This window comes from Psittacula echo, assembly GCF_963264785.1.
Source record: "Psittacula echo genome assembly, chromosome: 3".
Lineage (NCBI taxonomy): Eukaryota > Metazoa > Chordata > Aves > Psittaciformes > Psittacidae > Psittacula > Psittacula echo.
This window is the reverse complement of record NC_137736.1, coordinates 107,131,970-107,153,427: the sequence shown is the minus strand read 5'-3', so window position 1 is coordinate 107,153,427 and position 21,458 is coordinate 107,131,970. Positions and strand designations below refer to the sequence as shown.

The window sequence follows — 21,458 nt, the reverse complement described above, 5'->3', positions numbered from 1 at the left end:
CACACAAAGTCTGTATAAAATACAGATTTCTAATGCTCCTATTGCACCAACCTGGCAGTGCAGTTAGAATCTGATTCAAATTCCACTGAAGTCCATGAAAAGTTCTCCAGTGACCTTAATGGGCTTTGAATTAGGACCATAGAGATAGTATTACGTAACAGAAAGCTCCTGCAAGAGTGGCTGGTATCTCTCTTTTTGCTTATGTGATGCAGTGGAGATGTGCAGTCAGCATGATACCTGAGCAAATAAAATTAAAATGATACAAAGGTTTCAAAAATCCCAAACTCTTTGCTTAGTTGTGTGCAAACTGTGCCACTGCCCCTGGAGCTCCTTGCTTTCCTTTTTCTCAGTGCTTGCTCCATTCCAAGATAGAGATGTGAGACATAAAAATCTCTCTTCACTACAGTTTCCCCTCAATCCCGAGACTGATAGAAGAGGATGTAACCAGACTCAGAGTTCTTTGAGATGTCTGATGTCAACCCGTAGAATTCTTCAATAGCTTGTGCATCAATTTTCTGTGTGTAAAAAACCAAAGATTTAAAGTTAGAATATCTTGCATAGCACATGCATGACATGAAGTTCCACCTAAAAACTACTGTCAAAACAAAAATAACTCACATAATTACATAAAGTAATAAAATCCAAATAATTCTTAAAGTTGTTATGATTTGGTTTCCCATCTGTCATCGACTGCACAGAAGGCCGCAGCTATAGCTATTTTTATATAAACATTTTTAAGTATTAAGTGAACCTACTGTAAGTGCAATCTTATGCGCACTGCTTGCTCAAATTTCAGAAGTTTTAAAGACAACAATATTCCATTAAGACTTTGTATCAATATGAAAAATGTAAGTACAAACTATAATTTCTAACTCTGAGCAGCATGAGCCAATCCAGTGCAGAGAAGAATGAAGAGAAGGCAGAATGATTGCTTGTGATCCTCTTAGCTTAGAAAGTCTCCTATAACCAAATTTGGGGGAAAAGATGCAAAACTTCAGTTGAGAAGGTGAAAAGGGTATTGTCTGCTTTTCACTGTCATCATTTTCAGTTACAAAAGAAACTGAAACTGAAAGCATGCTCTCTTGCCACATTTTAAATCAAAGGCAATTAGGCTACTAACAACCAAAAGACAGAAAGATAATTTTTCCTTCACTTAGGCAGATTTTATTTTAACTCATTCCCATTACTTGGAATAAGATTGTTTTAGATTTAAGAACAAAAAATTTATTTACTTTCTCTTTAAAAGGGCTAACAGGAAAAAATACATTACTGCCAAGTTACTGCTTTGGTACTGGAAAGATTGTCCCTGATGTTTGTGAAATGATGTGCAATTTACTACAGCTCTCTCTGTTTTCCCAGGAGGAGAGTGAACTTCTGACCCTATCAAGACATTTCACTTTACTGTCTATCTTGCTAAGACACAGGGGCAATCCTTTTACTTTCCCAACAGTTCTGTGTATTTCCATGTCTGACATTTCCTGCATGAAAAACCATCCATAATGTGGCTTGGAGAGAACTCTTCAATACTTGACTTGCCCCACCAATTAACAATGCAATCCAATACCTGTCTCACTCATTTTTCTTCTTTTCAATCACACAGATTTTTGTGCATTGCAAGGAAAATATAAACTATTCATTTTATAAATTGGATTAATTCAAATAAAGGCAGGAAAAGGACTTGGACAGCACAATCATACTTCTGTTCACGCAAAAGCAGAGACAAGGGGAACAAAAGAAAGACAGCAGAACAAGCAAAAACCGTGAGATGATATAATACATGCAAACCAGCAGTTCCTGCTCTTGCTCTGAATAAAGAATAAAACACAACTGCTGAAACAGAAAGATGACAAAGTCAAAATTGTTGGAGGGAATTCTGCTGTTCCAAGAAATTACTTAGAAACCGTGGGGTTTTTTTTTTGTGTGGGTTTTTTTTTGTTTGTTGGTTGGTTTTTTTTTTTGTGGTTTTTGTGGGGTTTTTTTTTTTTTGTTTTTTTTGTTTTTTGTTTTTTGTTTTTTGTTTTTTTTGTGGTTTTGTTTTGTTTTGTTTTATTTTGTTTTGTTTTTTTTTAATGAGAGTAATCCCTGGAAGCACAGCTAATATTGGCAAAAATACCACCAGAAGCAAAAGCCTCCTGTTTCCGGGATTAACTTTAAAATTTTAGGGTCAAATTCCAAAAATCTGAAGTTTCTACCTATTTTGAGTTTTGTTATACCTTCATCTGAAACAATCCAGGATACCTGATAAAACAGACGACCACATTGATCCGTTCCATTAAATCATAAGCTCCTAGACAATATGAACAGCTTGTTCCAACGAACTGCCCTCAGAAAAGAACTGCAGTAAAAGCAATTTATCTGTATAGAATCATAGAATAGTTAGGGTTGGAAAGGACCTTAAGATCATCCAGTTCCAACACCCCTGACATGGGCAGGGACATCTCACACTAAACCATGTCACCCAAGGCCTCATCCAACCTGGCCTTGAACACCACCAGGGATGGAGCATTCACAACTTCCCTGGGCAACCCATTCCAGTGCCTCACCACTCTCACAGTAAAGAATTTCTTCCTTATATCCAATCTAAACTTCCCCTGTTTAAGTTTGAACCCATTACCCCTTGTCCTGTCACTACAGTCCCTGATGAAATGTCCCTCCCCAGCATCCTTATAGGCCCCCTTCAGATAGTGGAAGGCTGCTATGAGGTCTCCACGCAGCCTTCTCTTCTCCAGGCAGAAAAGCCTCAACTTTCTCAGCCTGTCTTTATACGGGAGGTGCTCCAGTCCCCCGATCATCCTCGTGGCCCTCCTCTGGACTTGTTCCAACAGTTCCATGTCCTTTTTATGTTGAGGACACCAGAACTGCACACAATACTCCAAGTGAGGTCTCATAAGAGCAGAGGGGCAGGATCACCTCCTTTGACCTGCTGGTCACGCTGCTTTTGATGCAGCCCAGGATATGGTTGGCTTTCTGGGCTGCGAGTGCACACTGAAGCCGGCTCATGTTCATTTTTTCATCGACCAACACCCCCAAGTCCTTCTCTGCAGGGCTGCTCTGAATCTCTTCTCTGCCCAACCTGTAGCTGTGCCTGGGATTGCTCCAACCCCGGTGTAGGACCTTGCACTTGGCATGGTTAAACTTCATCAGGTTGGCATCAGCCCACCTCACAAGCGTGTCGAGGTCCCTCTGGATGGCATCCCTTCCCTCTGGCGTATCAACTGAACCACACAGCTGGGTGTCATTGGCAAACTTGCTGAGGGCACACTCAATCCCACTGTCCATGTCAAAGACAAAGATGTTGAATAAGACCAATCCCAACACCGATCCCTGAGGGACACCACTTGTTACTGGTCTCCAGCCGGACATTGAGCCATTGACCACAACTCTTTGCGTGCGGCCATCCACCCATTTCTTTATCCACCAAGTGGTCCACCTATCAAATTGATGTCTCTCCAATTTAGAGACAAGGATGTCGTGCGGGACAGTGTCGAACGCTTTGCACAAGTCCAGGTAGATGACATCAATTGCTCTACCCCTGTCCATCAGTTCTGTAGCCGCATCATAGAAGGCCACCAAACTAGTCAGGCAGGACTTCCCCTTAGTGAAGCCATGCTGGCTGTCACCAACCACCTCATTGTTTTTCATGTATCTTTATTTGCCTTGTATCTTGGCCACAGGAATGGCTTGTTATACAAAGGTGAAAGACAATGGCCATAAACAAGGACACTTCTTCTAAGTATAAAAACCAAAATGCAATTCAAAGTATTGTACAGTCAAACTGCAAGGAGCAGCTCTGCACTCAGCTAGTGCTTGTTTAGACTGGGTTGAACCCTCTCCATTAGCATACCAGTCCTTTTACTTTAATTAATCAAGTACACGGCGGGGAGGGAGTGTGTGCACACGCTCTGGTCAGCATGAGAAAAAAAGGACATGGCTACACAAAGCTTACCTCAACGATATCATCATCAAAAAGCAACCAGAAATCATGACTCTTCACTATTGCAATATAATGTCCTCTGTTAGGGCCACTGTAGAATAAAATTAAGAAAGAACACAGACAGTAACACGTAAGTATGTAGGAATATATTTCATTAATTTTTTTTCTTGGAGAAAAGTGATATTTAGCAGTAATTAAAATGGCTACCACTACAATTTCTGCTTTTCTTTTTTTTCCCCTCCACTTATACCATCTTCATAAAAAGGTCCTACTTATCTCTATATTTAATATTGTGTTAAAAGAAGGATTATAATTTCAAATGAGGAATAAACAGCACGGGCACTGAAAATACAAACGAAGAGACAGAGAAACGAAATCAAAAAACAAATCCCAAACTATTTCTGATCTTCAGAAAGAATCTGTTGAGCTGCTGTTGTTCATCTACAGTCTCTATCAGAAACCTCTTTATCTGATCCACTGTAAGCAAAAACTGAATTAAACTGACAGTTTAGAAGTCCCAAGAATCCTCACAGCAACAAGGGCTCACAATTAAACTAAAACTGTTATAATGCACAGCTCTTCGGTTTATGGCAGACAAGAAACTTCTCCACAGTCATGACAGAAGAAACCCAACTCTAATGGTGTCCTATTTCTAATCAGGTTTCAAGTAAGGAAATAACACACATTCTGAAACAGCTGAACCTTACAACTGAAAATGGAGGACTACTTAAAGCAGTTTTGGAACTGCCTGAATTGGCTAACAGCACTCATACAAATTTTATGTATGGATCAGGGGAGGGAAGGTTGCCACCTGTAAGGGACATGTCTGTGTACCAAACGGCATAACTCTAAATAGAAACAGGGTTTGTATTGTGCCACGGCTCTGAGAATGCAGTCCCAAGACTGCAGATTGAATGAGGGAGACAGAAATGGTCAGAATTGGACAGAATGGTCAGATATGGACAGAACAGATTTTCCCTACAATCAAGAACAAGAGCGTCCAAGAAAACTATGGCACAAAGGCTTATTTTCCAAAACTGTCCTGGCCAACTTGAGATGTAGTCATCTTAGCTCTACTGTAATCCTAGGTCTATCTAGGGAGGAATGGAGGCATGAGTGAGAACATTGATGGACTGGAGCAAACTGCCCAAAGAGGCAGTGAATCAGCATTCCTAGCCACAAGACTGAGCACAGTGCAATCTAATATCAGAGTTAGCCCTGCTTTGAGCTTTAAGTAGTTGACTTCACAACATAAAAATTATTCTGTGATTACAGATGTTAAACCATCACTTTCATCTTCAGGGCTTATACCTACTCAATAAGCAGTTTGTAGAGCAGCCCTTTTTAAGACTTGAAGCCACAAGAATATTTGTTGAACATAGCAAAATCAAATACAACTCTAACAGTCATATTTCAAAAGCAAGGAAACAAAAGTAATCAACAAAACTAGTAATATATGGATATATTAATAATAATATATGGATATATTTCAGAAAATGTTGCTCAAGCCTTCAAAATAAAACACCCTAAAGGAAATGCTTTGTCAAGGAATCTGCTCCGTAATGCCTTCCTTCCTAAGAAACTTTATTTAAAGTGATCTTTTAATGTTATTAGAGTAATATGATATTGCAAGTTTTGTGGGGGTTTTTAAAAGTAGTTAAGTTCATGCAAAGATCTGTGATGTGAAATACGCCATTATCACTTTTCACAATGAACTATCACGGCAACAAAGCCATATGCTGTCAGGATTGGTACCATCTCCCCACAATGCTCTTTCCTAAGAAACTTTTCATTTAAGATGTCTTTAAATGCTATTAGAGTTATGTGGCAGTGGGTGCTTTGTTCTGATTTTTAAACATAGTTACACTACACAAAAATGCCTGCATAAAACAGAGTTATTACCTTCCACAATGAACTACCACAGCAACAAGGTCATACATTCTGTCAGGATTGGTGGCGTCTCCTGAGGTGTTAAATAAACGAAGCTCTAAAGGAAAAACCACTCTATAAGAGAGTTTTGTGTATCGATGGAGCTGATCCATGTATTTAAATCTCTTCAAATGGAGAGCTAGAATCATAGGCAGCTTTTTTACTTTCATCCTGAAAAACAAACCAAAAAACAAACCAAAATCCAACAGTATTTCCAATATCCAACCAAAACATTCAGTTGATATCAACAAACAGGAAACTTGTCTTACTGAAGCCTTAAAATAGTTCTGCAAGCATTAAAAGAAGTTCAACTATTCAGCTGTTTACAAGTATGTCCTGTGTTCCTAAAGGTGGATTTTAACAATTGAGAATTGCAAACACATTTAGAACAACAAGCTATAATATATAATAATAACAACCATGATGAACCCATATAGTAATTTAGACATAATGACCATATAGCACAGAATTTCATTTTTAAACGTACCTACCTACAGCTTTCCTGAGTTCCCAAAGGCAAAACCTAGATCCCACTTGGTATACAGTGGAGGTATTGCAACAAAGTTGTTCCAGATACCCTGTTCCAGGCCAATTACTCAGTAAACCAGCCAAGTCAAACAAGCTTTTTAAAGTAAGCTTTGTTATGCCACTTTGTTACATATGTATTACTCCAAGTTTTCATATCAAGCCATTCATTTAGCATCCCCAAGGGATACAAAAAAGCACACTGTTATGCATCATACCTCATTCTACCCAAACAAGATAATGCTGTGCTCTAGCACAATAATTTTGTACAAATATTGCAGCATTATTTTATGCCAGTCAAAACCAGATTACTTAGTTTTACTGAGAGCACACTGGCCCCTTTCCCTAGTTGGAGGTACTGAGATATTGCACCAGTGCCTACAAATCCTCCTCAGCCAATCACAGCTGCCTGGCAGTAAACAGACTTCCACTCTCTGGGCAATGAATCTGCCCACACTAAAAGAGTGGCCAAGCTGGAGTGCTCTGCTTCTCAGCACAGCTGATTACCTTAGATCAACACTGTGATGAATTTCAGCCCTGAAAACTAGCTCAGCAATCTCAACAACACAGCCCAGGTTTCAGACTTGTCTACTGAGACCACATTTTCAGAATATCAGGAATTATGTCTGTACATTTCTCAAAGAGAGGGGCCTGGGGACAAAATCCTTGAAAACCCACCTTCCTTCCCTTTTTCTCATTAAACTCAGACTGATACTAACCTGTAAGAAAACCCTGCTAGACTCAAATTTTCTCCATGGCCTGCAAATGAACTAGGAAATGGAAAAAGCAGGAAAAGGGCAAAAAGATGACAGAAGGAACTATTTTTCAGAAGGGCTACAATTTATTGTATTACTGAGATACAGATATAATTTCTGCTCTATTTCTTTTTTCAAAATTAAGTCCTCTTCTTGTAATGTAACTGTGAGAATAGCTCTCTTGCTGGTGAAGAAATCTCGTGCACCACCTTTGCTAACTGGGTAGACACTATCACAGATAAGCTCCCTGTTACAGACACCAAAGAAAATCATGACCGTGGTGAAACTGAACTTAAGCCCCACATGAAGAGCACAAACGATAAAAGCTGTGTTTTGCCAATATGGCAGTGCCTACAGTACAGGTTTACATCAACACAGCTTATATTGGCCAGGAATCACATTACCTCCCACACAGTAAAAGAGCTCAGGCAACAGAAAAAACAACAGGACAGACCTGGCTTCACAACACTCTAATGCACACCAATTAGTAAGCTTAGGCAATGTGTGAAGGCAGACTTTGCGGATGAGATATGCCAAAGCCATGTGCTGAATCTATGGTTAAACCAAATAACCAGAATCAGTGGCACAACCAGTAGAGCATGTCAGTGTTCCCACCCCTTCAACCAAATACCTTCTCAGATAATAAATACCACACAGTACACAAAATTAAAGGTTTTTCAAAGGTGCAAGCAAGACTAAAAGGATTATTAGGCAGACAAGAATTGGTTTTAAATATAACGAATTTCAGGCTTCTACAGAGCTCCTGATGCTTTTCAAGAGCACTGTGAAGCAGAAGTTTAGTACAACTAACTGTACACTTTTAAGAAACCAGAAACTCAGTTAACAAAAAAAATTACAAGCCTCATTCTCATTGAATCAGAAAAAAAAAGTGCTATCAAACTGATTCTTACAGCAATTGGAAACTAAGTTATTCTTAAGTGGAGGAAGAGTGAGAAAAACTAAGCAAAAAAGAACATTCTCCCCCTGCCTCATACACAGACACACAAGGAAATCAAGAGTATTTTCATGAAATAACCAGGTTATTTTTTGTCCTCCTGGAATCCAATGTACCTTTTATGTGCTTCTTGCTTACTGCGACATTCTTCACAGTAGTATTTGTATTCACTGCACAGAGTTTCTGTGTTGCTGAAACCCCTGAATGAAAAAAAAAAAAAGAAATGCTACAGATACTATTTTCTTTTCTGAAATATACATAAAAAGATGTACATTATAAACATAATTTTATACTATTAAGTCTACATAAGCTACAATTGTGAGCTTTTAGTTTTACTTCCTGCTTTTTCGGTTAAAGATAAAAGACAAACTATGAAAATTCAGATTTTTGTGTCTACCTTAAACAGTGAGTGATTGAAGTATTCTGCTCCACATCAACTGAAAGGTCTAAGAAGTCTTCATCTTTGCTGCTTATCTGCATGAGAAAAGAACCAATAGATTACAGTTAAACCAAGTTATACTAATTTATCTCTGTTTTTCAGTACCATTTTCTATTGACAGAATGCCTCTCTTACCTTATAACAGCCTTTTAAAAATTGTTATAAGTGGCCTTTCTATTTCAGAGATTTGCTAGATCTGTTTCTGATTTTGTTCAGAAAGAGGGAAGTGTGTATGTGTCTGTGAGGGCATGTAATGCCAGTTGTCATTATGCTGTGAATGCAGCTCAACAATATTAAAGCCAAGTTCCTTGTACACCTCACCCTTTTCAAAAGAACACAATCATCTTCCATTTAGCGCTTTCACTGCTGTTCTTCTCCTATGATTCCCTCCCACTGAGGGCTGTGTATTTGCATGTCATAGTGTCCTTAATAAACAGCACAAATACTTTGAAGCCTCTTCCTGGTTAGATTCACACTATTAAATGAGCAGCAGATAGCAAATTAGTTGGTAAATGAGAGCCTGGGACTTGGTCTGATGGGGACAGAATAGTACAGAGCCATTTCTTACAAAAAGGAATTCCTAGAAGGAGAGAATGTATTCCATCAACAATCCTGAAAAATGGTGATGGATGAAATCCACAGCTGCCCTGAAAACTGACTATGTTATCAAAAGGTTTAGGAAACAGCAATCTGCAGCCCTAACTTTTGTCTGCTAGTGTTTCCTCTCTAGAGATACTCAATGCCACTGCTGAGAATGTTCTCTCCGTTTTACTACTCCTAGGTACAAAAGTAAATGCTTTTAGAAAAGAAGCCTGGCTGCAGTTTGTTGATTGAAAGCAAGAAAAGTTAAACAGCTACAGGAGAACTACTGTAAATTGATCTTTAAAACATATGAGATCTATGTTCCCTTTCAACTCAGAATAAAAAGAGATTTGGGAAGGTTTTCTTCATATCTCTTATCAAGAGATAACAAACACACAGTTCCTAAGGACAACATACATGGAGAAAAAAAAATAGAATCAGATAGTCAAATATTTTTAAGAATTAATGCCACACGGCAAATCAAAAACTTCCGAAATTAAGTTAAAAGCTTCTGTTAATATCTGTGAGAGGACTGGGCAAGGATTCCTTCTATTCTTCTGTACCTACTCTTTGCAAGAGTTAAGTGTACGCGTACAAAAAATGTCACTATGCCAGTATATGTCACATCTACTACACCATTTACTTGCTGAAGTGTAATGATTATACTTTAAAAGAGATCACAGAATGTATACGGAAAACTTCCAATATGTTTTTGGGGTGGGGAAAAAAAAGCCACCTGCATCTTTGGTGTGCTGCACTGCCTTCAGGGATGTACTATCATTTAGTTGTGTGGACAATTCTTCAAAATATCCCATTGCAACCACTTTTGGAATTACCAAACTTAAGTTCATAACACTAAGAACTCTGGTGGAAGTCATCTTAGCCTAGGGATTAAGAAGGGATTAAGAATGGCTCAGGAAAAAAACACATCAGTTCCACAAAATACTCTGCTGCAGAGGACAGCTGGAATTAAGGACTTGTGATCAGTGTTATTCAGACATGCAATTAGAGAATTCTTCCTCTCTTGGCCTAATAAAAAAAACAAACAAAAAAACCAACCATGAAACAACAAAGATTTCACTGGCAGCTTTATCTCACACAGACGCTGTAAGTGCAGGGAGGAGATGGAGAAGATGAAAGGGATGCATTGTACTTCGTTAAAGAGAGATCGGTACTGAAACCAGAAGTTCACAAAAAGAATTTTTCCATTCTTAGAGATAATGCAGCCTTAAAGAACCTCTCTCAGATTAGATGGTCCATTGTGCACTTAGGATCATGAAGAACCATTAAAGGCTGTATTGAAAGAACAGCCAAGTGGATTTTTTCCATCTATGTTGATAATTTAGAAATTGCTAGTCTTAGAAATTAAGAGGTTTTGAACATTAGTATTTGAACAGTACTTTTTTTTTTTTTTTTTAACATTAACTCGGACAGCTCTAATTAAACAAAAATGTCACCCTCCACTCTGAGCAGCCTGCCTGTCCCCCCGCTTCTGCAGAGGCTTTGTTTCAAATAAACACCACTAAGGTTCTTAGACTAAAGTCACCAATGCTACATATATCTTTTAATTATATAGAGAATGAAGAAAAGATGGACACGGTCAGAAGATCTCATCACTTGCAGAATCAAGCCTTGATGTGTTCAAACAGCCATCTGAGTGCTCCTAACAGGAGTATCTGAATAATTGTGAAGAATTTGGGTGCTCCAGTACCCTGGCTAAAGGGGATGGCATGTTCTCACATCAAGGACATAATTGCACTCAAACAGCTCAGCTGTACTCTGACAACCAATGTCACAAAGAACAGAAAACTCAGAAGGCTACAATTCCTGGAATCTGTATCTCTTTCAGTCTGGAATTTCACTAGCAATGTGAAATCAGCTTACTGACAAAAAAGGTTTTGCAATTGTAGGCTCCCATGTGTGCAAAACCAGAAACTATTTTTAAATGAAGCTGAAACAAAAGACATGATTTATCTTGAGTTTATTAAAAAAAAAAAAAAAAAAAAGAAGAGAGAAAAAAGTAGGGCATAGTTAACACTTCTATAGTATCTATAGTACTCCCAGAAGAGAGACTACTGAGATTTTCCTTATTGCCTTCTCTCAGTCCAAAGAAGAATTGAGCCAGAACTTTATGCCCTGTAGAGTCATTTGAACACAAGAGCAAGACCAACTGTACAGCAAGACCAGCTGTAGACAAACATTATTGATACATTTGGTGCTTTTGACCCAACACAATTTCCTATTTTTCTCTGTAGAAGTATTGCTCACATTTACAGATTTAACCTCAATGCAGTCAATTACATTATTTTTTGGTTTACTGTTATAATTCCCTTAAATTGTGTGAGATAAATCTGTAAAACCAAATAAATTCTGGACCATTTTTATCAATTAGCCACAAAAAATTGTAACATTCACTTCATCATACTACCTCTATCCAGGAAGGGAGAAAGCATCGTAACACAAAATCACATTAAAAGCATGTACAGACAACTTACAGTCCATGCTGTAACATTTACTTTATGGTGTGGCTTGACCCATGACACAAATCTTCATTAAAGAATCATATCTATGTTCCTTGTATCCACTGTCCATACTTAAACTGAGGATAAATCTTTAATCAGTTAATTTTTTATCACAAGGATGGGCTGAGACTGTGTGTCCTGGAAAGAAGCTCTTTTCTACATCAGGACAACTCAAATTAGAACAAAATCTTGCCATGGTGATTTTAGGAACACTGACTAGGTTTGGCCAGTTAAAAGATACTCATTCTCACTTAGAGCAAAGATATATTATGCTTTACATTTAAACATGCATTAAATTCCAAATTTAAATAAAAAAATATACTAAGGTTATTATCTTATCATTAAAAAGCACTAATTCATCCACTGTTGCTGCGTAATCTTCCACATGAGCTGCATTCAAGTACTCCTGACATTTAAATTATATTTCTTAACAGAGAACGAGTCTAAATGCCAACAGCTTCCAATAAACATTAAAACAATCATATATGCTCACTATATTTGAAAGTAAGATAGTATTCACAGCAATAGTACATATTTAATGTGTCTAAATCTATTTCTAAGTGCTCATTTTCAGGTCACTGTGTTTTAATTAGAAACAAGCTGATATACTGAATAGAAGCTGATAAAATAGTTTGCAGATTATTAGAAATGGAAATTACTATTATTGGAAAACAAAGGCCCTAATATACTAAAATCTCATGTGCATTACAACACTGAATTTAAAATTCAACTATCCAAGGAGGCACAGTGGCAAACAGACATGGTGTATCCTGTTTAGCAATAGCTAACAGAAAAACAGAACTGACCCATCTTAGTAAAACTCAAAATTGTGATAGGCCTGGTAACTAATAAAGTATGCTGGCAAAGAGCATATCAGCATTTAAAAACTGTATTAAGGACTGTATCTAGATCAAAATCCTGACAGCAGTAACTCATGATGCCATAATAAGGAAAGGTAATGATGTCAGTCGTGTTAAGAGACTAAGCTATATTCATGTTTCAAGAAGAAAAAAAAAAATCAGTTCAAGACCTAAAAGAGAAGCAATTGACAATTGCCATGAGACAGTCATTAGGGAGGTGAAACCCACCAGGAAAGAAAATATGGTAGCCAGAAATCATCACCTAAATTACGCAAAATACCATGATCTGCTAAGGTCTGCAGTTACATTATATACAACATTAGGTAGCTATTTTCTTTGAAATAAAAGAGAGGTGGGTATTTCTAGAAGATGGAGAAAATTGCATGTGAAATATATAGATTTAATTTGATTAATTCTTCCTTTCCAAGGTCATGCTGAAATAAATTCATTACCTAATTAAGTTAAGCAAATAGGTATGAAGTCATACAAAACACAGTCATTTAGGTTTTTTATATCTAAGGCATAGATCGTAACAGAATTACTATGATTTTCAAGTTGTACTGCTTTTTCTCTTTCTCAAGCTGCTAAAATTCAATTATGATTTTTTTCTGAAATATATGCTTTTTCTTATTATAGATCTATTTCCAGAGAAAATTTTGTATAGCTTGCTCAAATGAGTAGTTTATTTCTCAGGGTCTAATATCAGAATTCCTGTGAAAAGACATTTAAAAAAGCATTACTTTTCCTGCACATTATGTTCTTTGAGAATCCCAGCCTACTGTCTCAGTTCTAAAAGCCAACCACAGATTCTTGATTTCAATGGCTTTAAATTTAAAACTAGAAATTGGTGGAAGCTGAATCACAATACTCATTATCGCTAAGCATGACATTAGGTCATCATGACATTAAATTTGAGAACTCTACATCCTCAAGTAGCAGGCTTCATTGCTGTTAGGGATACATCAATTTAGCATTCTCTAATCTAAATTTTGAAATTCATAGAATCATAAAATCTTAGCTGGTTTGGGTTGGAAAGGACCTTAAAGATCACTTCGTTCCAACCCCCCTGCCATGGGCAGGGGCACCTTCTTCTAGACTAGGTTGCTCAAAGCCCTGTCCAACCTAGCCTTGAACACTGCCAGAGATGGAGCATCTACAGCCTCTCTGGACAACCTGTTTGTGTCTCACCACTCTCATAGTAAAGAATTTCTTCCTAATATCTAATCTAAATGTTCCATCTTTCAGTTTAAAGCCATTCCCCCTTGCCCTGTCACTGCATGCCCTTGTAAAAAGTCCCACTCCAGATTTATTGTAGGCCCCATTTAAATATTGGAAGGCTGAAGATGATCTCTGATCATCTGATCTCTGATCATCTTCATGGCCTCCTCTGGACTCGCTCAAGCAGGTCCATGTCCCTCTTGAGCTGGGGCCCCAGAGCTGAAGGCAGTACTGCAGGTGGGAACTCACAAGAGTAGAGGGGAAGTTGATTAGGATCACACTGACAAAAATTCAAGTGAATTTTCCTAATATTGACATAACCTTTTTTCTATCATTCACAAATGAGTTGCTGAGATTTTCTCAGTAACAAAGAAAAAACGTAAATGTCCATACGAACATAAGACTTCTAAAGAAAAAAACTAGTACATTAGTCTGTTGAGATAAATGAATAAGGAAACATAAAGTTCTGAAACAAAGAAGAATCAATTTTATGAATTACATACAGACTTACAGTTTCACACGTAAGACATCTGGTTTCATTAGTTAATGTTCCCTGAAAGATTTCATGAACCCAGGTTGGGTCTGGCGGGCTGTTCTTTTCATTGTCGATGTTGCCATTAGGTAGACGACCATTTTGTTTCTCTTGTTTTCTTTCCTCTTGCAAGATATCCGCAATTGTATTTAATAGATAGTTTAAGAACTCATGTGCATCCTGCTGCATGTAGTTATCAAAAAGCTCTACAACATAAAACAACAGAAGAGTTTTTATTTGATTGGTTAGTACTATACTACAAAAATATTTTTAAGAGAAGTCAAATTTAAAAACCAGTCTTTATTTGCGTTTATTTCTTGAATCGTTCATGACAATACAACACCAACACAAAATGCATACTTCATAAACTAAGCCAAAAACACAGGGGATGGGAAGAGGGGAGGGCATGTCAGCTTACGTTCCCAGAAATCTCTCACCTGATGGGAATTGACAGAGGAGTGAGCCATTCTGCAAGCAAACTAGGGCATGATTCAGCTACTTAAACATAGGTGTGCATACAGTGCCACTTGAACTTCTATAGCTCCTCCCATCCAGCCTCCACATGCCAGTTCATGATGATTTCACTCTCCTACACGGGCTATGATATCTCTGCCAAGCTTAGGTCAATGTCTTGGATAACACAGGGCATATCAAATGGCATTAGACACTGATACTTTACATAAATTAACCGAGAACTTATGACAGGAAATGTTTCCTCATCTACATGAAGCTTCAATGTCTGTATGAGAGCGATAAGGCTCTCAGCAGACAGATACGAGCAGCCTCACCTTCAAAAGCCCTGGCCCTCATGGGGGACTTCAACCACCCCAATCCCTGCTGGAGGGACAACACAGTAGGGCATAAGCAATCCAGAACATTCCTGGAGTGAGCTGATGACAACTTCCTTCTTCAAGTGAGAGAGGAGCAAATGAGGTGCTACGCTGGACCTTGTTCTCACCAGCTAGGAGAACCTGCGGGGCATGTGAAGCTCAAGGGCAGCTTTGGCTGCAGTGACCAAGAAATGGTGGAGTTCACCATCCTCAGGGTGGTGAGGAAGGTGCACAGCAAGACCATTACCCTGGACTTCAGGAGGCCAGACTCTGGCCTCTTCAGGGTCTACTTGGTAGAGTACCATGGGATAAAGCCCTAGAGGGAAGAGGGGTCCAAGAAAGCTGGTTAATATTCAAGGATCCCCTCCTCCAAGCTCAGAAGCAATGCATCCCAACAAAGAAGAAGCCCAAAAATGCCAGGAGGCCTGCATGGATGAAAAAGGAGCTCCTGGAGAAACTCCCAACACAAAGAGGAAACCTACAGAGGCTGGAAGCAAGGACAGGTAGCCTGGGAGGAACACAGAGAAATTGTCTGAGCAGTCAGTGATCAGGTTAGGAAAGCCAAAGCCCTGACAGAATTAAATTTGACCAAGGACCTCAAGGGCAACAAGAGAAGCTTCTACAGGTATGTTGATGATAAAAGGAAGAATGGGGAAAATGTAGGCCCTCTCAGTAAGGAAACAGGAAACCTGTTACCCAGGATATGGGGAAGACTGAAGTACTTAGTGACTTTCTTGCCCTGGTCTTCACCAGCAAGTGCTCCAGCCACACCGCCCAAGTAGCAGAAGGTAAACATAGGGACTGGGAGATTTAAGAACCACTCACAGCATGTCAGATTCAAGAACATGTAAGGAACCAGAAAGTGAAGGTAATGAGGCACTGGAACAGGTTTTCCAGAGAAGTTGTGAACGCCCCATCCCTGGAAGTGTTTCAAGGCTGGATGGGGCTTTGAGCAACCTGGTCTAGTGCAAGGTGTCCCTGCCTGTGGCAGCGGGGCTGGAACTAGATGATCTTTAAGGTCCCTTCCAACCCAAACCAGTCTAAGATCCTATGATATGTTCCATCACAGGAAGAACATCAAAAACAAATGCTCAAACATTGCTTTATTTATTTTCACTTTTTGGGTTTTAAGTCTACAGCTCTGTCATAAGCACAGTGTCATAACTACTAGCAAAGAAAGTAAGAATAAGACTAAAAATCTAGAGATACTGATACTTCTAAACAAGTATTTTCTTTCTCAAAGCTTTTTAAGTAAGGTAGTACTTGCAGAAGCCAAATTAGCTTAAAGTTCTAGCCACAGCAAACAGGTTTCAAATAAGGACTTCTAGTAATAAATAGATCTGCCTTTGAAGATGTGAAGTATTGCTTCTAGATATTGGTATATGCGACACCTTTATCACTGGTGGACCTGCTGTACAATAATGGATTCACCATGCTTTACGTTTCATGTCCTCACTCTGTCAGCATTTCTAAGCATAATAATTTTGGGATTAATTCAGTGGAAGGGAAATAGTTTCACATGCTTGCAATGTATGAGAGTGATACAGATTAAAGCATAAAGTTGAACTATTTCTTACAAGTCTTCCCTCTGGCTTATGTTCAAATTGGTACATTGTTTATTGTAGTCCCCTGGGATATCAACCTGAGAAATTCCCTGCTGTTACAAATCCTCACGTAAGGAATGGGACTAAGAAAACCATAAAGTCATTGAACCAGATTTAGTAATAGTTACTACTTCTCTCTGACCAGGAATTGTTACAAGGAAATGTACTTGCCAATTTAAAAAGCATTCTATATCACTAGCTAATGTCATGTAAGTCTTTCAATGTGCAATTACTTCAGCTAATTGTAACTTGCAATTTGCTTGCAGTCCAAGAATATACTATGAAACTGGCCTTCGATGGAGGGATAATTCCTAAGACTGGAAAGATGAATGGAAAAGGTACTCAGTGAAGCTGAAGTTTTAACGTGCATACAGGAACTACTTGGAAGCTTTATTATCAATCACTTGATGGCATCCAGGAGCAAACTTCAAAAAGAAAAAAATCCCTATTTATGAACAAAGTAGAGAGAACTTGATGCTAATCTAGATAATCTGGAGAGGTTAAGTAGTGCAATAGGTCAGCCAAGAGTGTGAATCAAGAAGTTTATTTAATTAACTACTACACTAATTTTGAGAGGAAGAATAAGTTCCACTCTGAATCTATCCAACTGAAGGTCTTTATTTAATGATTTACTTATCAAGGCAGAACAAGAGCTACAAGCCTCTTGAGGTAAAACACTTCAGAGGTTCTTCACAGTGTTGTATCACAGATCTCTCAGGTCTATGTGCCCGGTCAGTAAATTAGCAGTAAGTACAACAGAATGAAAGGTACACACTGTTCATTTTATGATTAAAGAAATTTAAGCAAACATAACAGTATACCTTCAGCTGACTTCAACCCAGCAGCTGCTTCCCAGCCAGTTAAGCTTTAAGCTTTAAGGTCATTAATACATGTATGCTGTATTCAGACATTGAAAATAAAAATGGAATAGCAGCACTGTAGTCTGGAATACATTAAGATTATGTTCTCAGTCATCACTCTGGTATAGCCAGGTAACAACTGAAACAGAACCTACAACTGGTGTTGCATACCTGATTCGTTAATTATCTCTTCTTTAAAGCTCAAAATTATATTCCTTTACAATAATCACTTCATAGCATATATGATGTCCATGTAATCACTGCCTGATGACTTAGCCATTTATTTGTAGAAAAGGTGAGAGTGTTATCATGAAAAGAAACCCAAAAAGCCGACAAGAGCTGAACTTTCTTATCTGATTTCTCTAAGAGTTTCCAGTTGCCTTCTCCCACTTAGAATGACATACTTAAGCATTAAAAAAAGCAGTTTTTAGAAAGAACGTAACGGCTCCTGTGGCTTACTTTCTGCATTCCACTTGAACCATTCTGCACGTTTGTTGTATTTAGTCAACATTTGTTGATATAATGAACTATTTCTGTAAATGCATCAACATGCATACATATTTCTCAAGTATACTCACCAAAGACCTGAATGACAGTTTCTATTCTCCATAGCAAAGAGACTGTACATTATCTGAGAGCCTTTCTTAAACAATATTATTACAACTTATGGTGTGCATTTGCTGGAGGGGTTACTTCGAATTAGGAATGTCATCACAATATTTTATTTCTTCTTTTTACCACAGAGCTGGTCATCATAGCACTTAAATACTTTTTTAGCCTGCATATAAAGTGTTGCAGAGATTAGAACAGTATGAACATGCAGGTGTGTTAAATATGGTATCTTATGCAGTTTATTAAAATCCAGTATTTATTTTCTGGAAAGGTTGTATGTTATATTTTTATATAACTGTATGCAAATTGAGTACTAGATTACAAGGCTTCATTTATATTTTAACATTGATTTTCTAAAACATTCTGACCAATGAGCCCTGCAGATAAGAAATCAGAAATGTTTAAAATCTCTGGAAATCTCTCGTGGTTCAGAATATCAATTACACTTCAAAAAATAAGACAAAACTACTTAGTGATTTTAAAATTCATTAATCCTCTAAAAAGTAGCTCAAGCTAAGTACTGCATAAATTCTAAATGAATTTTAAAAATTGTGGAGGTTTAAGATAGATTCTTGCAGGAAAAAGTCTTACCGTCCTTCCCACACACTCAGTTTGGGAGACTGATTCCTGCATCCAAAGAGTGATGTTTTTTTAAACACAGAGCAAAAGTTGTGCAGTGAATTTTGATTATAAAAAGACAATTCATAGAGAGGCAAAATTAGAAAGCAATTTCCTAAGCAGCCCCTGACAATACACTCAGCGCTACATGAAGAGAGACAGACAAGGGTTCTCTCTCTAAACAGCTCCAGGGTTACACCCTTATTCTAGGGACACCTCTTTGTTATACAGTAGCACTACAAACACTTTCCATGTGTAACAAATATACAGGTATCCCCCTATGTCAACTTCAGAATTAAATCACAATAGCTATGGTTATTACACAAGAAAAGATAAAAGAAGTTACCATTTTCTTTTCGTAATCTTGTTATAAATTTCTTGGGAGGTATTACTCCAACTTTCTTCTTCTGGGTTGCAATACTGTGGAACAGATCAGCTAAGCATGTGAGGAGATTCTCTTTTTTTCTTGGTTGACTCTTGTATGCTAAGACTTTGTCTCGAAATGGTCGACAAAAATAAAGTGCCTGAAGAACTGAATTGCAGTAGCAGGTATTCCCAAACTATAAAATAAGAAAGAGATTAGCTTGCATTGTATTACTGTAGAGAAGTAAAATTAAATTCAAAGCATAGGAGAATGCATAAGCAGGGACAAATCTTCTGCAAGTTGTTTCTTCTTGACTTTAAAATAGTAAAGCATATTTCAGTTTTGCAAAGGATTAACAAGTACACTGTACATAAGTTCAAGAATAACCTAGGTCAATTTGAACAATGCTATCTAATTTTGTCTCACTTGTAAATTTGACTTACTAGTAATACTTTGCATTTACTTGGGTCAAAATGTTCAACAAATACCACCAATTTCACAGCACCCAAAATATACCCAGGTAAAAATAACTATGCATCTACTTATGTCAGCCACAACAGTAAAGAACACGCACAGCATGACCTTGTACTATGAAGAAATTCAGCTTTTACTGTGAATAAATTGAAAGCTTCTAAGACACTTCAGAAATCAGATTCTCCATATCTTATTAGTTGTGATCAAAGTCAGAAATAATGCTTTAACTTGTTCCTCAGGTTTCAGTGACACTCATTTTAGGGTGACAGGGCATGTAATGATAGAACAAGAGGGAATGGCTTTAAGCTGAAAGAGGGTAGATTTAATTAGATACTAGGAAGTTCTTTCCTGTGAGGGTGGTGAGGCACTGGCACAGATTGCGCAGGGAAGCTGTGGCTGCCCCATCCATGGCAGTGTTCAAGGCCAGGCTGGATGGGGCTTTGAGCAACCTGCTCTAGTGGAAGGTGTCCCTGCCCATGGCAGGTGGTTTGGAACCAGATGATCTTTACAGTCCCTTCCAACCCAAACCATTCTATGATATGATTCTACAACAGGATTGGCATTCAGGAGTTTTCTTGAAACAGTGCAACATGGCCTCTTCAGGATTCAAAGCTGTGGCACAATCAGTAGTTTCCAATCAAGACTGAAAGTTTAAAAATGCACAAATTGGACATGCCCATTTTGACGGAGGCAAGCTAGTGAACTGCCAGGTGGCAAGCAGAGTCAGCAGGAAAAGCATCCATAACCCTCTTTGTACCAGGATGCTCCAGATGCCCCTCTTCTCCAGACTCCTTCCACCTCATTGACACTGCCTCCAGCTCACCCCAACACTGCAAACCTCCCCACCACCTCTGCGAAGGCATCGTGCGTTGCCAGTGGATACAGCCACTCTCATTTTATGCTGCCCTCCTCCAGTGAAACCTATTATCTAACACTGAAAGTGTGAGAAAAATCTTTAAGGTCTTCAGCAAATAATCCAACCTCCCAGCTGCAGTCACTCAGCCTGCAAATTGAAGCACATACCTACCACACACGTTCTGTAAAATGTGAAAATAGTGTTCATATTCACGTTTTCTGTAAAGATAGCAGCATATATGGGTAACAAAGTCTAAGACTATATAGTGATGGGGAGACTGTCATACAGCAAAAAGAGTGCACTGAGAGATATTTTAAGAACAGCATCTTTCAAGAGATAAAAAGAACTGAAAGATTCTACATCCTAGCAATAACAGGGAAGTAACTGGTTTTTGCTGTCTCTCCTGAATAAGACAATGACAAACAAGAGCACTATGCAATTTCATCACAAAACTGGAAAGTACATTTTTTTTATTTTAAATTAATGAAATATTAAGAACTACTTTCTAAATACCCAAGACACGTCCAAAGAATAAGTAAGAAGTGTATTCAAATATATATATTAAGAAGTCTTAAGATCTCCATATCAAAAAGTGAGGAAAATAACACCCATTATTTTTATTTATTTAAGCTAGGGAAAATGCTTATATTAGCTTCTTTGTCCAAATCTGCTCTCAAGGAGGTAAATGAACTTAAGAGGAAAACCAGGCTTTTTTCCTTAAAGGAAGCGGACAAAATTACACAGTAGCTTATGTCAAAACATTTAATATTGTAAGCTCACTGTTTATAAGTTTATAAATAGAAATAGCCATACAGAACTACATTAAAAAGTTAAGAAAGTTCATAAAATTAAATCAAATGGGAAAAGTGTTAAAATTTCTACAGCAAGTGTCAAAAGATGAAAAGGCAGCAAATTAGAAATTCCTTAATATTCCCATTTTAAAAAGGAATAGTCTAATGATAAATGAATTAGAATGGTGCACAGGCAAT

General features: G+C 38.0%; 1 protein-coding gene across 2 annotated transcripts in view; it reads right to left on the bottom strand.

Moving 5' to 3' along the window:
• Positions 1–413: 413 nt before the first annotated feature.
• The window catches only part of USP12 (ubiquitin specific peptidase 12), a gene marked incomplete at its 3' end in the record, with an annotated part of 37,421 nt that continues 16,376 nt past the window's right edge, over positions 414–21,458 (bottom strand). Inside the window, exons 3-9 of one of the 2 annotated variants that reach the window (XM_080613621.1) lie at positions 19,122–19,335; positions 14,231–14,457; positions 8,496–8,572; positions 8,215–8,298; positions 5,837–6,034; positions 3,947–4,025; positions 414–515 (exon numbers count right to left, since the gene is read on the bottom strand). In XM_080613621.1, the coding sequence (XP_080469747.1) occupies positions 414–515; positions 3,947–4,025; positions 5,837–6,034; positions 8,215–8,298; positions 8,496–8,572; positions 14,231–14,457; positions 19,122–19,335 (981 nt within the window). The remainder of the gene's footprint in view (positions 516–3,946; positions 4,026–5,836; positions 6,035–8,214; positions 8,299–8,495; positions 8,573–14,230; positions 14,458–19,121; positions 19,336–21,458) is intronic. The other variant, XM_080613622.1, reaches the window with a different exon arrangement.